This window comes from Syngnathoides biaculeatus, chromosome 17, assembly GCF_019802595.1.
Source record: "Syngnathoides biaculeatus isolate LvHL_M chromosome 17, ASM1980259v1, whole genome shotgun sequence".
Taxonomy (NCBI): Eukaryota; Metazoa; Chordata; class Actinopteri; order Syngnathiformes; family Syngnathidae; genus Syngnathoides; species Syngnathoides biaculeatus.
Window position 1 is genome coordinate 14,748,879 of NC_084656.1, and position 17,612 is coordinate 14,766,490.

Below are 17,612 nucleotides of genomic sequence, written 5' to 3' on the forward strand. Positions count from 1 at the left end.
GGCCAAACACGTCCTGGTTTGAACAACAAGTCTCAGATGAGACGGAACTTTATGCATTCAACCTCCCTATAGCGATCTGTCTGCAATGATACAAGACAAATCCATTAGCCAGCGATGTAGCACAGGTCCCCTGGGTGGGCATGGGCGTGTGTGCCTTAGCATGGATATACACACAAATACAATCTGCCCAGGGAAACAACATTTAAATCATTTGGCATGTGCCAGTGTATTTGTGAAAATTGCCTGTGGGGAGGCAATGTACTGTACGATTATTTAACAAGGAAACTCAATCCACCTTCAATTCATTCTGTGTAAGATTGCAATGAATACCAATGTGTAGCGTATGTGTAGTGTAAGTGCTCTTTAATTGGTCTTTAGTAAGAGGGGCTATTGGATTTAAGGTTGTTGTTGTTTTTTTTTTTTCCTCGAATACTGCAAAGGTTTTTGTGTCAGACCAAAAGTTGCCAAAGTAAGTTATCCAACCATCCATTTTCTGTCTCGCTTATCCTCACTAGTTTCACAGGCTTGCTGGAGCCTATCCCAACTGTGTTCGGCCGAGAGGCAGGGTACATCCTGAACTGGTCACCAGCCAATCACAAGTCACGGATGTAGAATATAATGGTCTTCTGACTGAACTCCCCAAAAAGAGTATTAAACAGCTGCAGCTCATTCAGAATGCTGCAACTGGCGTTCTGACCAAAACAAAGCGGTCAGAGCATATAACGCCAATCCTAAAGACTCTGCACTGGCTTCCAGTCAGCTTTAGAATAGATTTTAAAGTTTTGCTACTGCCCTATAAATCACTAAATGATTTAGGTCCTGAATACATGAAATACATGAAAGAAATGCTTACAGAATACAAACCCAGTAGAGCTCTGAGATCGACTGACTCAGGTCAAATAGTGGAGCGCAGAGTCCAAAGCAAACATGGTGAAGCAGCATTTAGCTATTATGCCGCACACAAATGGAATAAGTTACCAACAGAGGTGAGGTCAGCCCCAAGTGTGAATGTTTGTAAATTCAGGTTGAAAACTTCTTTTTTCTCATGCTTTTTAGAATATATCCACTAATTGATCATATCACTTGCACTGTATACGGTTTTTAACTGTCTTTTCTTATATTTTGTTTGTTTTTATCCCGTTTTAAATGTTTTATCTCTTTGTTTTCAAATGCCTTTAATCATGTAAAGCACATTGAGTTACCTCGTGTATGAAATGCGCGATACAAATAAATTTGCTTAGCTTTATAAATCAACAACCATTTGCACTCACATACAAAATATGCCTGTTTCACGCAAAAAGACTACAGTAAATATAATTGCTTGCCTAACAAGTAGTTAAGTAACCCCATTAGTGGATGATGTGCCGCATAGGTGACTTTGACTAAATTAGTGCAATGTAACTGTCAGCTCAAGTGACTTCCTCACCGCATGAGCAGCTGACCTGCGAATTGCTGCTGGTTCACTGCTCAGATGTCCTCCAGACCAACTATCAGGCTTCTCCAACAGCTTTGCTGACTGAATGGCGGCGCACGGGTAGATTGTGTGTCCCGCGGACTGACTGCATGACAGGTCACCGGGGTGAGCGGCTGGATATATGACCCACTGCGGTTGATATTGTGTTAGCTGTGTGGCTGAATATCTGGATGGGTGCAGCAGCCAAGTGCTGGGGCTATAAATTTCTTTGCTGATGTCCAGTGAGGACAGCAATAGATAGAAGAATGGGAGGGGGGGGGACAAAAACATGAAAATCCCTGGACAGTAATAACTTACACAGTTATGACAGCAGGGCATGGTTTATTTCATCAAGGAGATGTATAGTTTTATGACCTCATGCTTATTAAGATATAATTGTCGATTATTGTCAGAGCATTTTTATTTTATATGAATTGTCACTTGAAGACTCCACCTTCCTACATTTTTTCTTGAACAAGTATCCCTATACAGGATGTCAAAGATAATTTGAGAAGGCACACGTGCGTATATTTTAAACATTTCGATTTCCATTAGGTACTATGTCATATGTAAACAGCCCATGCTTACAAACAACCACATTCCATCTCAAACATGTTGCACACTGACCAGTTTGACTTCCACTGAGACAAATTTGATGGATACCCACCTCCAAAAATGGGTTGCATTTGACACCACCTGATATCCGAACACGGGCCAGAAAAGGTATCGTTTTCTTCAGTTATGAAATTCTTCTTATAGAATGCCATTTGAGACGATGTTTTTGGAACAGGATTGTTTTCTTGAACCAGCACGATGGACCGGTGGATGGTGGATAAGCTATTCTGGTCTACTTTGAGTGCTGTATTTTAAAGTATGTGAGGAATACTGATGGGATATTGTAGTCGTTTACAACAAGCAATACAGTCATTGCATGAGTTGTGTTCAGATTTTTTCTTGAATCATTGTAACTTCTTGTTTCATTCATTCTTGTTTGAGTACATGCCACCAAATTCCACAAACCATAAAGCGGTGGAATCATGAGGGAAACCACAAAGTTTGAGGAAAACAGCATTAAAAAAAAGATTGCAGACTTAAAAAAAAAAGAAAGACAGATGGTTCTTTGTTATCCTCTTGGTAACACTGTGTTAACTATAACAAGCCCCTGGTGTGAGTAATAAACTCTGCATAAAATCCCCCTACCGTCATGACAATAATCACGACAAGTGTAGCTTCTCGAGGTGACACTCGCTGTGGCTGTGCAGCATTTTTAACGTTTTATAGGTGGCAGTGTGGAAAAATGCAAATACACCAGTGTTATTGTGAATAAGAAAAAACCCTCAACTATTATCATGACAATTACACTAACAAGTAGGCAACAGCAATGGTCTTAGAGCACACAAAATTGTAATTGACCCTCTATGAATATTTATGCGATGGAAATGGTATTTTCTACTCTCCCAAATACACACACACTTGAGCTTGAAACCAAAACAAGTGTCATTATGATGCACAAAATTACGAGCATTGAAAAGACAGTCTAACTTGTATGTCAGTCATTCATGAATCATTCATCCGCATGAAATGATGTACCATCACATAAAATGCTCATCATCTTGGTATTATTGGAGCATTCTGTAATTCATCATAGCCAGTAAGATTAACCCAACTGTCACACTCCAGAACAGACTCATTCATCACATATTTGCATGGAAATGTTACATGTGCAAGAGTCGCACACACCTGTACAGGATGCATGACTCATTCTTGGCGCTGTACTTTTTCAGATGACAGAAGGATGGAATATAATAACCTAACCAAACTTACTGTGGATTTTATTGTGTCATGTGAATCCATCTTACTTTTAATTTCATCACATTATCTATTTTTATTGCAAACTATCTTTTTGACCTTAGCCTAAGGTTATCACTTTATTAGAAATCTTAAAAATAGAGAGGGATTTGTTCAGGTGTGTATAGTGTGCAATATACTATTCAGTGCCAGGAAAGTGATGGATTAAGCTGCCTCAAAGTCTGTCATTTTTGGCACTGCGTTAAAGTGGTAGGCCATAATTGACGCTAAACAGTTATCATCTTGTACCCTCTAGCAAGGTAGCATCTGCCTAATGATCACAGTGGTCATCAGAGACTTTTTTTTAAAAATTTGATTTAAAATGTCCCAAAATGTGATAACTTCACTACATTTATTTTAAATCTCTGTTGTCTAAACAAACACTAATTTAATGTTCAAATCCAAAGAGAACCACACACTTGTGGTTCTTTTGGATTACCGTACTTACTCAACTAGTGACGATGGATGTTTATTAAATTAATTGCAGATCAGAACTGGGCAATTATGTAAAGGAGCGATCTATTTGAGGGAATATCATGATTTATGGTTGTGCTTTTCTAACGGCGGAGCTGTGGAAGCCTGTCGCAGTTGACTTATCTGCCAATGATTATTTTGACATTTTAAGCGGGATGGCATGTGCAACAGGCAGCGTTGCGTGAATTCAAGTATGCACTTGCTGCATGTCGCGTATGAGACATACTGATATATTCTTGTGTGTTGGATTGGCTAAAAGAAAAAAGGTTAAACTCACTGTTGAGACACTATCGACAGAGATCATGCACCTATTTTTAAGATCCGCCATTAGCTTCAAAGCTGCGGCTGAGACGCTAACTAAATCAGGATGTAGTATACCTAATAACCATGTGACCCTAGCTAAACTCTATTGCTCGGTAGAGCGTATCATGACAAATTAGTTGAACTTACTCCATGATACAGTACATATTAATTCAAATCCAAGCAATCCAACCAAACCAAACCATGCTATTGAGAGAAAATAAGTACTTTTGTACTCTGGATATCTGCCACAAAGCAGCCTTTTATTGCAACTCATCCAACTTCCACATTATAGGGTATTTCATATTCAGAGGTATAAAACCAACATCTTAAAGATGGATAGATAACTCCTGAGAAGAGGCCAATGGTGCTTACAGGCCACTATAATACTGTAGATACATTTAGTTTAAATGTTGCTGTTGCTTCTACACCTACCATTGTGATTTTAAATATTCAATAATAATAACAACACAAGTTATGATCTACTAGGGCTTTCAGCTTACTGTGAATTAGAAAACCAAAATGTGCGGAAATTTTGAGCACACTAGTCCGCATTTGGTGTAAAGGAACAAGAATTATATTTAAAATGATTAAATGATCTGGCTGCATATAAACAAGCTGAGGCAGCATAAAATTCACATTGCAAGCTTTGAGGAACTGACTTTTTTTCCCTCATTTAATAATGTAATGTATAAGCATGTTTTACTTGTATAAAAGGTATTTTATTGCACAAGATGGGTACTTCAATCGGTCTCATGTTTACTTTCTGGAGAAGCAATAACCAAAGTGCCCTAACTCGGATGATAAAAGACTCACGACTGTTTGGCCAGCAGTATTTGTCAGACGATTGTCTGTGTACTTACTGCCGATGCGGAGGTTGATGGTGTCACGCCTTTCTCCATTTGGGTTCTGAAAGCAGCTGTAGAGTCCATTGTGGCCAAGGTCCACTTGGGTCAGTATCAGTCTGGGGCCTTCAAGATGGTGCTGGGCCTTCACGTCGGTCCCGTTCACCTTCCATGACACCGACGCATCATTGTCCAAGGAGCCACACTGCATGGTGACGTCGCTGCCCATTCGCTCATACTGGTTCCTGGCAACTTGAGACACGTGGAAGCATAGATTAATTTTCTGTAATAATTACAGCCTGATTGACTATACATGGTTAATTTGTTGACATTGAAAAGGACATTACACTGACAGGAAAAATATGAAAGAACATAAATTCGTGACCCCTTGCAACATTCACAGCTTGGATTCTTCTGGAAGCGTTTTCCACAAGATTTTGGAATGTGTGTGTAAATGTGCATGTGGAATTGTATGTTAGTCTCGCTTTGCCCCCTTGGGTAGTCTGGCTACAAAAGTTGTCACAAGTTGAAAGAATAGAATTGTCTGAAATATTACAATTTGCAGTCTTACGGTCATTCTACCCAGAGAAAGCCCGATCTCGTCAGATCTCGGAAGCTAAGCAGGTTTGGCCCTGGTTCGTACTTGGATGGGAGACCGCCTGGGAATACCTGGTGCTATAAGCTTCTCTCCCCGGCTAAAATGCAGAAGGGTTGCGTCACGAAGGGCATCCAGCGTAAAACTGTGCCAAACAAATGTGCGTTTATCTGAGATGACGCACTGTGGCGAACCCCAACGGGAAAAAAATATAATATTCAGAGAAAAAAAAATGAAAAAGGAACTAAAGCGTGGATGAGGTATTGCCCTACAGAATTTGTAAAACGAATGATTTCATCACTGTTTTTAGACATGGCTGAGCGCAAAGGACAATTATTATGCTGTTGCTCCTGATCATAAATACTGCAAATATAATAAAATGCCCTTTACATGTTCGTTGTTCCTTTTTTCTTTCAGTAAACCAGATTAACATTTACACTATCCATATTTATTGTTTTATGATACTAATTTCAACCCTGAAGTGAAACGTGACTATAAATATCTTATTTGTCCGTCCGTGTATTATATTCATACTTCCGTCAATGGTTTAAAGTGATGGTGGAGGGAACGTGGCCTACAGGATTAGGAGATATATGTGAGCCTAAGGGGAGTTTGAGTTACAGCAGTGCACTTTGGAGACCCCACTTTGTTGATAAGTCCCACGGGACCCTGCGGGACCACACAAAGTGAAGACGACAGATTAACATTTGAATACTAAGGATCAACAGCTCAACAAAATGCAACAATGAAATATTGATCCCTGTCTTTTCAAAAGTTCTTGTCAATACACAAAAGAGAAGACAAGTGGGATCAAATGTCAAGATTTTTCGTAGTGGCTCCCTTCTCTCAGTGTCCTCTGACATGTCTCTTAACGCAGTAGATATAGATGTCAGCCACTTATTCATGTATATTTCATGTCCCATAACACATCCATTTATATTTCATGTGAAAAATCCCTGTGCCCATTAACATTAACGAGACATGATTTGTTGTCTCTCTTTCATTTTCTGCATCGCCTCTAAGCCGTGCATCAGCCCCTTTGACCTCTTCATCCCTTGAATCCTGCCCTGAGTCACTCCTTCTTCCCATAATCAGCCCTTCTTCACACTGCCCATCACAGCCATCTTTACAAATTTATATGAGTCACAGTCAAAATAGTGTGTGCACATGAATATGACTGGCAAGACTTCCCAATTTGGTTTGATCTCTCGCTCTCTGTCAAAGGGGAAAAAAGTGTCTTTATTTACATAAAAACGTATTTGCATTTCCATAAAAGCAGCCTGACTTTGATGTTTAGCTTTGATGTTGATGCTGGTGTCCTTGTTAGCGTAGAAAAAAACAGGAGCAAAAATCTCCGTTAGTACAGTGTAGTATAGTAGTCACTTTGATATCTAACATGAAAATGACAGCTAAATGGATGGACAGCTGGATTGAAAGACAGATGCAGTAGGTTATTAAATGTATGTTTCCCCTGATATATGGCCCTGTAATGCAATGTACGCCTTTTTGGTCACTGTACTTGAAACAAGGAGTGGAGGGCAGCAAAGTGTTACCCAAAGAGAGTCGATGGTTTTAAGATACTTGCTACATATTTTGTTAGCTTCTTTTGGAACAGGCTGCATTCATAACCTCTACATGGAAATAAATGAGTGGTGACTTGAGATTCAAATTTAATTCATTTCGTGACCACTGACATGACAGTAGATACTATGAATTTATTCCAGCCTTAAAAACTAAAGCAACACATCTCAATATAATATTGTACTTTATAAAAAAAAGATACAGTAATACGATAATTAAAGAGCATGCATTTAATTTAAGAGGCTTTTTTCTAATCACATTCTATAATCAATTCAATGGACATTGTGCTGCTCCTTCTAGTCTCTGCACCTATACTCCCTGGGGAAAATATAGTACAAACATAAGCCAAAATTATCATATTTGTTCTTCGCAGAGGACAAAGAATATAAGTGTTTCAACTTACACTGAACAGGACATGTTCCTCCAATTTTTCTCACGTGTAAAAAAAAAATATCTGGAAAACTGCTTGTATTTCAAAAAAGTATCAGTGGCGTCGTCGCTTGATGAGATGAAGTACCTCAGGTATTTAATGAAAAACATATATAGAATTATCCTGACGTGTTCTAAATTATGGCTTTAGTCTTATTACTTTCACGCTGGGGGTGAGGGGGGCATAATAGTCAGATAAACGACGTTCAGACAGGTGTGCCGTGAGAGTTTGCATACTCTGGTATGTCGTGATTATTTGCCGTTATCTTGGCTTCTTGTCTTTGTTTCTTGCCGCTGTAAGTTATTCTCACTGCCTTTGGGTGCCTGCGTTCCTTTTTATCTTTTTCTCACTCTGTCTTCCTTTTTTGCTCACCTTCACTCTCCCTTCTCCATCATTCTCTCTCCTCACCTTGAAACAAAATCACTCCCCTCTGTATTCTCCTGAAAAGTTTGTATTCATCACCTATTCATCTAATATATTCTAAAAATTAATACAAAACTCAACGTAGGGTAAGAGATGTACTGACGAATAAACTCACTCACGCATATGCAGCGACTCCTACACAGTGCTGCATAATGCCCTCATGCCTCATCACCATATGGGCAAGTAGGCCTAATAACCATAATGGCATTCAGCTCAAGTGCTATTGATCTTTTTGTAATAGACAGGGCATTGTTAGCAGCATTAGAACAATGTTATGAGCGATCAAGTGCGAATGAAAATCATTAATGTCCTTCACAAAGTTCAAAGTCTTCGAGACACAAACCAGAGTCGATAACACATTCTCTTGGAGGAAAGTAATAAACTAAACAGCCACAAAATGCTGCATTTTTCCTCACTGTTGTGAAGAGAAATATTTAACTGCCAACACTGAAAACACAAAAAATTATCAACAGCATATTGTGCATCGATCTGTTTTTTTTCCCCTTTCCCTTTCATCGCATACGTCTTCTGCAACCCTAATGAACTGCAGCCAACCCCAGGTGACTTCGGATCAAGTATGGGGTACACCCTGGAAAGGTCGCAAGCCCGTTTCAGGGTAATTACATTTCTATTTGTACCTATGGATAATTTTAGGTTTTCAGTGACCCTGACATGTATGTTTTTGATATGTGTTGAGGAATATGGCATACCAGAAGAAAAGCCATAAAAGCACAGGACTAATGAACAAATTCAACAAAGGAAGGCCAGAGATGAGAGTCAAACCTAGAACATTAGAACTGTCATACAAGCGTCCAAACCATTAATAAGTCATGCTGCTGGCATACAGAGTAGTGTTTGGAAATTTTTGAATTCGTGAAATCCATCCATCCGTTTTCTCCGCCGCTTATCCTCACGAGGAGTGCTAGAGCTTATCCCAGCTGCACATTGAGACAAACAGCGCCACTCACAATCACACCTAGGGGCGATTGAGAGTGTCCAATTAAAGTTGCATGTTTTGGGGATGTGGGAGGAAACCGGAGTGCCTGGAGGAAACCCACGCAGGCACGGGGAGAACGTGCCAACTCCACACAGGCAGGTCTGGGATTGAATCCAGGACCTCAGAACTGTGAGGCCAACGCTTTACCAGCTGATTCACTATGCCGCCCAATTCATGAAATATTTTGTGAAATAATTCAAATGAATTTAAGAAAAAATTTTTTCAATGTACTGCATATTGTTCATTGATGGCAATATATATGAATGAAAATACCAACTGGTTAAAAAAAAAAAAAATAATAATATTAAATATCATTTAAGAAGATCCACTGTCCAAAAACAACCTACTGCATATACTGTGTCAGAAACAAAGTATCTAATAATGCTTTAATGCTTTCATAAATACCAAATGCTGAATATTATGGATGAATTCTACAGAGTCACCCTGGGGTGTTAGTGGGCACTTAATTTTTCACCCACACTCTGTTCATTGCAGTTTATATGCAGCATATCCACTTGTGTCTTTCTAGAGCGCAGCATTACCATGTTGTAAGGTCAATGGTGCTTAGACCTGCCGCACATTACAAGTACATCTACCCAGAGGTTACTTAAAGAACACACACACACACACACACACGCAAACACATACCCGCGCACACACACAAGCACACAGGACCATTTGCTGCTTATTCATTCAACATAAGTGATGATGGGCTTTGTTACACGTGACACTACATGTGCCTTTTTAACGGAGTAGTCCTCAATTTGTACATTGAATTTCATGTAACTACAAGGATGTACAAAAAGTGCACCATTACAATATAATTCTCGCCAATCACATCAACAAAATAAGCGTGAATGTAAGGATGTAAAAAAAATAAAAATAAAAATCCAATCAGGATAAACATTACTAAAGCATGGTGCACCAATAAACTGGTAACGCAACATCAACGAATTAGATTTGTTTAGCTTGCATTTTGTTGACAGACAGCACAATGTTTCTAATGTGCACACCAGAAGAATGTAATGCATTTAGATGTCCATCCATCCATCTATCCATCAATTTTCTGAACCACCTATCCTCACAAGGGTTGCAGGCGTGCTAGAAACTAACTACCCCAGCAATCTTCGGGAAGAGTCTCAGCACAACCTGAACTGATCGTCAGCAGGGCACAACACCTAAAGGCAATTTAGAGTCTTCAATCAACCTACCACGCAAGTTTTTAGGATGTGGGAGGAAAACTGGAGGACCCGGAGAAAACATGGGCAGGCACGGGGAGAACATGCAATCACCACACAGGCGGGGCTGGGATTTGAAACCCGGGTCCTCATAACTGTGACGCAGATGTGTGAACCAGTTGTCCACCATCCCGCCATGAAATGTTCTTTTTATTCTTAAATGATGAGGATGAGGAAGTGTTATACAAAGGATTTAAAAGGGTTGAATGGAAGTAGATATTACAGGCACCCAGAAACATACAGTAGCTTGCAGATCAATATTCACAGTGTCACACAGTTTTTGTATCAGCCACATAACCCAAACACTCCCCTTCACTAGATTAGATCAGTGATTAATTTTCATTATGGAGCACCAACTGTGCGACAAAAAGTCTCACGGCCGCACATGTGCCAGTGTGTGACTTGCTCTATCATTCTGCATCTGTGACTTTGCTTGTTTGTGCACGGACGTCTGTTATCAGTGGGAGTCTCAAGAAGAAATCATCGATAAGTTATGGCGTGAAATTAAATGGAAGTTTGGCATTGTGATTTACCCTCTCAAGAATTATCTTCCATTGTGCTGTGCCAAACACTGAATGCGTGCGTTGCAGTTATGACGGCCAATGTATGTGTGTTTACAGTGTGTGACAGTGTGTAGCGCTACTTGGAGATTCATTGGAATGCATGTATCAAACGGTGTGAGACCGTGTCGCTTTCCAACCGTGTCGTAACTCACAGGTGCCGTTATCAGTGAATCACATTTGTATGCCTAAGGGGAGTCTCGCCTTTTAAAAGTTCAATGGTAAAATATTGGATAGGCTGACATACTGAAATGCAGCCTGCTGGAATGATCAATTTTGGTTTAGAGGATCACATTTTTCACTCAGTGGTTACACATGCCCAGCCTCAGAAACACATGTGCTGATCTTTTATCAGAATAGATAGATAGAAACATTTTGGATGTAAGGTTGCTCATGTTTTGATAAAATTTTATCAAGAATATATAATTTCAAAATGACCAGTAAAATATGATCCAATAAAATTAAAATATCGCTCAATTATCTGATTCATTGAGCATGTACAGTTTTGCTTGTACCAGGAAAAACAACTGACCACTTTCATGTTACAAATGAGAAGAAAACTGACAAACTGTGTAGATAGATGGTTGTCATTGGACATTAATTTGGATTGGTAGGTGATCCTCATCCGGGATTCATAGTCACCCTTTTAATTAGGTTTAAAAATACCTAAAGCCTTTCTATCCCCCATTGGGAATACCTCCAAAATGTATACAGCTAAAGATTTTTTTTCCAGCACCCTAATCCATTTTAATAAGGGGAGCACACTAGTTAGTGTATTTTATATAACAAGTTCAGTTGAATCAAACAAACACAACAACTTACAATAAATAAATAAATGATTTAACGACCCTGAGGTGTTAATACTCCATCTGGTATGCCACAGATGCACCGGTGGCACCAAACCAACATGGATTTCCTTGCTATCCCAGGATGCACTTGGTTGAGTCATTAATCCGTTCTAGCCAGCTAGTGTGTTCTTCAGAATCTACTTTTTGTTTTCTTAAATTCAAGAATCTATTCCTGCTTCCCCTTTGGTATTTAGTACAAGCTAGCATCATATTGAATTCCAATCAAAACGTGTACTGTATCTCTCATGGGCTTTTTTTTTTTTTTTAAGCAAAAACTATGATAGCTGTGATTCAATGAAAATTCTGACAAGACATTTCATTTTGGACTCTGCATGTCTGAATTAATTTTTCGTAGACAGTTGCCTACTGTCACTGGAAATGAATCAAACCAATTATCTAAAATGTGCAATACAACTTAACGTTTGAAAATTTAAAGCAATAGATCACTCTTGATGTCAGCTTATACACAGTTTAAAAAAAAAAAAAAAAGATTTCATTGTATGCCAGTTTTTGCCAACTATTAAAATTTCTTGTCAAATATAATTACAAAGAGGAGTGTCTTCTCCCAGACAAGCACATTCAGTTTTAGTGATTACGTGTGAGAGAATGGGTATACAGGGCCCCCAAAGCAATTTGGACAGAGAGCGTGCGTGGAGAGTAGCAGCTATATAAAACAATTAACAGATGTTTCCAATTACATAAGTTGATGGGAAAATTCAGCCATGCTATCTCTAGGATAAAAACAAAAAAGGATGGGAAATTTGTGACACAGGAATGGGAGATGTGAAGGTGACTGGGCAGTTTTACAATTGAGAGCCTGCACTGGCTGACTGGATGGATGGATGGATGGATGGATGGATGGATGGATGGACAGAAAGACAGGGAAACGGAGAGATACTTTCTGCTGTATGTTATATATACAATAGTGTTGAAACTAAATTAATTTTATAAAAGAGTAAATGACCGTCCTGCCCCAAGTGGAGGAGTTAATGTATCTTGGGGTCTTATTCATGAGTGAGGGAAGAATGGAGCCGGAGATTGACAGACAGATAGGTGCAGCGTCTGCAGTGATGCAGACTTTGTATCAGTCCGTTGTGGTAAAGAGGGAGCTAAGTCAAAAGGCGAAGTTCTCAATTTACCAGTCGATCTATGTTCCTACACTCAACTATGGGCATGAGCTGTGGGTCGTGACCGAAAAAACAAGATTCCGGATACAAGCGGCCGAAATGAGTTTCCTCCGCAAGGTGTCCGGGCTCTCCCTTAGAGATAGGGTGAGAAGCTCGGTCATCTGGGAGGGGCTCAGTGTCGAGCCGCTGCTCCTACGCATTGAGAGGAGCCAGATGAGGTGGCTGGGGTATCTGATTCGGATGCCTCCTGAACGCCTCCCTGGTGAGGTGTTCCGGGGATGTCGCACCGTAAAGACACACCGAGGACGACCCAGGACACGCTGGAGAGACTATGTCTCTTGGCTAGCTTGGGAACGCTTCAGGATCCCTCCCGGAAGAGCTGGAAGAAGTGGCTGGGGAAAGGGAAGTCTGGGTATCCCTGCTGAAGCTACTTCCCCCGCGACCAGACCTAGAAAGGAAGTAGATAATGGATGGATGGATGGATGGATAGATGGATAGATGGATAAATGACCGTATTTTCTACACTATTAGGCGAATATAAAAAGATCCTCCGAAAATAGCATCAGGGGAGACATGCTTACGAGGTGTTGAGGCGTAAATGGTGATAGAGCAGTCGCAAAAGAATTCAACATCAATGAATCTATGGTACGGAAGCAGATGACTTGAGAAAATGAACTGCAGGAAGTTAAGAAGACGAAACAGAGTTTCCGCGGGAACAAGGCGAGCTGCCCACAGTTTGAAGTCACCATTCAACTGAAGGCAATAACACACGAAGATCGAACACTCCCAAGGAGGTCTGTCTTGACACTTTTGTTTTATGGAAAGCCGTCTTAACTTCATCCGGTCAAGGACTACTGTGGCGCAGCAACCGCCAGCAGATTTCAAAGAAAAAAATTACCATCTTCTATAGCAACTCCAGTAACAAGATTACCGACAAAATGCGGGATGCGCCTTATAATGGCGTGCGCCTTATGGTGCGGAGATACGAGATACGACTCAAATCTTAACTAACCTAACGTGTAATTTCTAAATTGATAAGACACTGCATCTGTCAGCATAAATAACTCAATTCAAACTTTGATAAAACATAACTTTCCGTTACACACAAGGCAGCAAATCCTTTCATCAGATTGCGAGTCACACCAAAAAATTGTAACTTGTACATCTTCATCCTGCCACAAACACCTTTCCCTGCCACGGTAAGCATGCGGAGCACATTGCAGTTGTGTAAAAGTACAACACAGCAAAATGCTAAACCCTTCCTGATGATTTTCAAGATGGCGGTCAGATTAAGTGCTGTATGACATAAGTAGCAGCAATAAACTTCTGTCGGAAGGCTTTCGCTGCATATATATTAAAGCACTGGTATAGCAATAGAACAGACCTATGCCGATACACTCACAGGCAATGCAGGCATAAAATACAAAACACACATGAATGGGATTATGCATGGAAATACACAGTTCCAGACCCACACTCTTGTTCCCTCAAACATTACACTTCCTCTGCAAACATCTTGGAATTAAGTTATCACTTTATCCTCCTGTCTCTTTTTCTCCTCCGAGAGATTAAGAGTCACTCTCGCTCGGCATTCGCCGCTTCTTTCATGTGAGTACTGAGGCATCTGCAGCTGTGAAAGTGTTTGTATGTGCACATGAGTCAGGGCATCAGTGCTCATATAAATCGACTTCCTGTTTCCTGCCATCTTATCTTGGCCCCCGATGCATTTGCACCGTCAGGTTTGTGTGTGTCTGCTTGAATCTGTCGTATTATGCCCATCATCGAGGAGGGCTTGCCGCAACAACCGGCGTTGACAAAAAGATTCACAAGCAACAAAGTTAATTGAGCCTTGACTTTTTAGAGGCGCCCTGGGAGGAACACGGACGCAAGGAAAAGAATGGAGAGAGTGTTAGATGGATTGGAAAGATGAAGTCGTTGTTGCAGAAAGAGGAGGGGTGGCACAGGAGGGAGGATGTTGTGAGTGAGCAGTTAATATTTTACAAGCCTGGATTAGGGAGGTCATGAAACGAGGAGTGGAGGAAGGATTCTTGAGAATTAACTCGGAAGTATGTGGAAGCACACACACTGAGCAGGACAGCTGGGTAGCAGTGCTGTTTTTTTTTTTTTTTTTTTTAACAACAGGGATGATAAAACAGCAAGAGGTGGAAAAAAGACGTCACAGATTTGCATATGATATCTGACTTCTTATGTAAGGATTTCAAATGTTTCAGATAAATACAAGACTTGATATTTGATCATCTATAATAATCTGCATTTGATTAGGGACACTAATGAGACAGAATGGGTTTCAATGCAAGTGCTGTATTACTTTGCCTTGAAACAGGTGTTAAATGTTAATTTCAGAGGTATACTGTCAGAGATTATAGTGTAGCTATTGTAGCTGTAGATATAGAAATGAAAACGGATATATTTTTTTAAATCTGTTGCTAAATATTGCAGTTACAAAGAGTAACAAACTATGAAATATGCATGAGGACATTTTTATAATAAGGTAATTTTATCCTTAATATTTCTTTATGATGTCAACTCCAATGTTATTATATTGTACATACACAATGCTCAATAAGATTCAGGGTTTTTTTTTTGTTGTTTTTTGCTAGTGCAAATCCAAAACCATTCCCTTGTCTTCTTATTCATTCATCATTTACGAATATGCTGTTTCCATTTGTTCTGAAATGTTCTCAAGTCAGATGAGAGGTTTAGTGTGGGAATCCATTACCTGCATCTAATTTGAGGTTTTTTTTTTTTTTTTTTTTTTTGGGAGGGGGGGGTGTATTTTTGTCAGATCAGCATTCCTTTAGGTTATTTCTTCTGGAACAGAAGTTTTGTTACAAACCAGTCTTGAGCCTGACACAGCTTTGATGCAGCATGTTTTTGTTGCTCTTTCTTAAATGCTATAGGACGCATTGATGTGCAAATATGATCTTTATAATCAGTAGTTTTTGACTCCCTTTCGGCTGGACTGCATATGAATGATAATCCTTTTGTAAGCCTGAAGAAACCTTCCTGGCAATCCTCATCTTATTGGTTAATAATGTGGTTAGCATCAACCTAAGCCTTCCCCGAGCAGCAGAGTGAAGGTCAGCGCTAATACCAGCCAGCTCATTTATTACATAGATTGGGGGTCTGGGAGGGTGGGGGTGCACAGATATAGGAGGAACTGTGATAGAAAATATCTCCTATCTTCTGATTGAAATTGGGAAGATTATATGGAAGCTTGGAAGTGGCGGAAACTGTGCAGAAAGCAACTGTGAAGGCAGTTAACAAGGGGATAAGGAATAACATTGTGTGATAAGAAGCACAACTGGAGATGGAATTTCAAAAGGTATCGATGAGAAAGGGGAACTGAAGCAACGAGCGACTTAATTCATGGACAATGTGACAATACAGCTTTCATCAAGCGTATTCTGTGGGGATACAGCGTGGCCTTGCCATAGGAACTTTAACTGGCAAAACCCCTATTAGGTTCTCAATGTCACTTACGCGTAGTGGATTAATAAGGGTTACGACTACAGAAAACAAAAGCAAAAAAAGTCACAGCCCTGCCAGTGCTCGAGATGTTTTTTTCATTGCATTCGTCAATGTTTGGACATGAATTGAAGTACAAGTATTTCTGACAACTTCTATTTAAGAGCCTTGGAAAAAAAATGACCTCATTACCATACAAATCAGCCAAAACAATTTTGATAAACTTTAAAGGAAATTCAGCGATCTTCCTCAATCCCTGATTTGTTACCTGATTAAGAGGCATGTCCATATAGAGCCACTAAAATCTTACAGCATCGTATTTCATAACACACAACGTCTCACTTTCTGGACATATTTAACACTAAAAATGAAATGAAACAGTTTTCATCCATTCATCCATTTTCTTTGCCACTTATCCTCACAAGGGTCGCAGAAAGTGCCGGAGCCTATCCCAGCTGTCAAAGGGCAGGGGTGGGGAACAACTTGAACTGGTTGCCAGCCAATCGCAGGGCACATGGAGACAAACAGCTGCACTCACAATCACAGCTAGGGGCAATTTAGAATGTCCAATTAATGTTGCATGTTTTTGGGGATGTGGGAGGAAACCGGAGTGCTCGGAGAAAAGCCACGCATGCACAGGGAGAACATGCGAACTCCACACAGGCATGTCTGGGATTGAACCCAGGATCTCAGAACTGTGAGGCCAACGTTTTACCAGCTAATCCACCGTGCTGCCTCCAGTTTTTATTTCATAGTCATTTCTGTATCTAGTACGCTTGGATTTAATGATTTCCACTGCTGCAAACGGACACACTCATGAACATTGTCTCCAATGGAAGGGCATCTATCGATTATGATTGTATTCCTTTCTAACAATGAGCTGTAAAATTAATCCCAACAGGATAATTACATGACGCTCACATTATCATTGTACATTGCAATCAGCACATTTTAATAGTTTAATGGCTTTTTGAACAATATGTTTGACATGGATACATCAGACTCAGTTGAGTGAAAACCCGGAATTAAATACCAAACTGTTTAAAATTTTACATTCATTATTCAAGTTTTTTTGGCAAATATTCTTTTTAACTACAAAATGACATCATAGTGCTTACCTCTTCAGTCAGTGGAATCTAAAACAAAAGTGTGTGTATTCAAGGACGGTTGTGTGGCGATGGAGAAGCAGTATGTTTTACACAAAGCTATCGTTGCAGCAGCGAAGCCAAAGCCCACAGCTACGTACGCCACACAGCTTCCAGCATCATTTCCACTCTTGTTTGAGTCAGCAATCAAAGGGCCACCATTCCAAATGGGACTTGAGGCTATTTCCCTGTCGCCGCTGAGGCTTAGTGAAATTCAAGAATGAGTTTTTAGTTTTTTTTTTTCTATGCTTGTCTGTCT

General features: G+C 40.0%; 1 protein-coding gene and 1 pseudogene across 7 annotated transcripts in view; one reads left to right on the forward strand and one right to left on the reverse strand.

Moving 5' to 3' along the window:
• Positions 1-17,612, reverse strand: part of cntfr (ciliary neurotrophic factor receptor) — a 283,752-nt gene that overhangs the window by 85,229 nt on the left and 180,911 nt on the right. For all 7 annotated transcript variants that reach the window (XM_061801928.1, XM_061801931.1, XM_061801929.1 and 4 more), the window contains one exon: positions 4,939-5,172. In XM_061801928.1, the coding sequence (XP_061657912.1) occupies positions 4,939-5,172 (234 nt within the window). The remainder of the gene's footprint in view (positions 1-4,938; positions 5,173-17,612) is intronic.
• LOC133491285 (5S ribosomal RNA) lies at positions 5,486-5,604 on the forward strand (annotated as a pseudogene).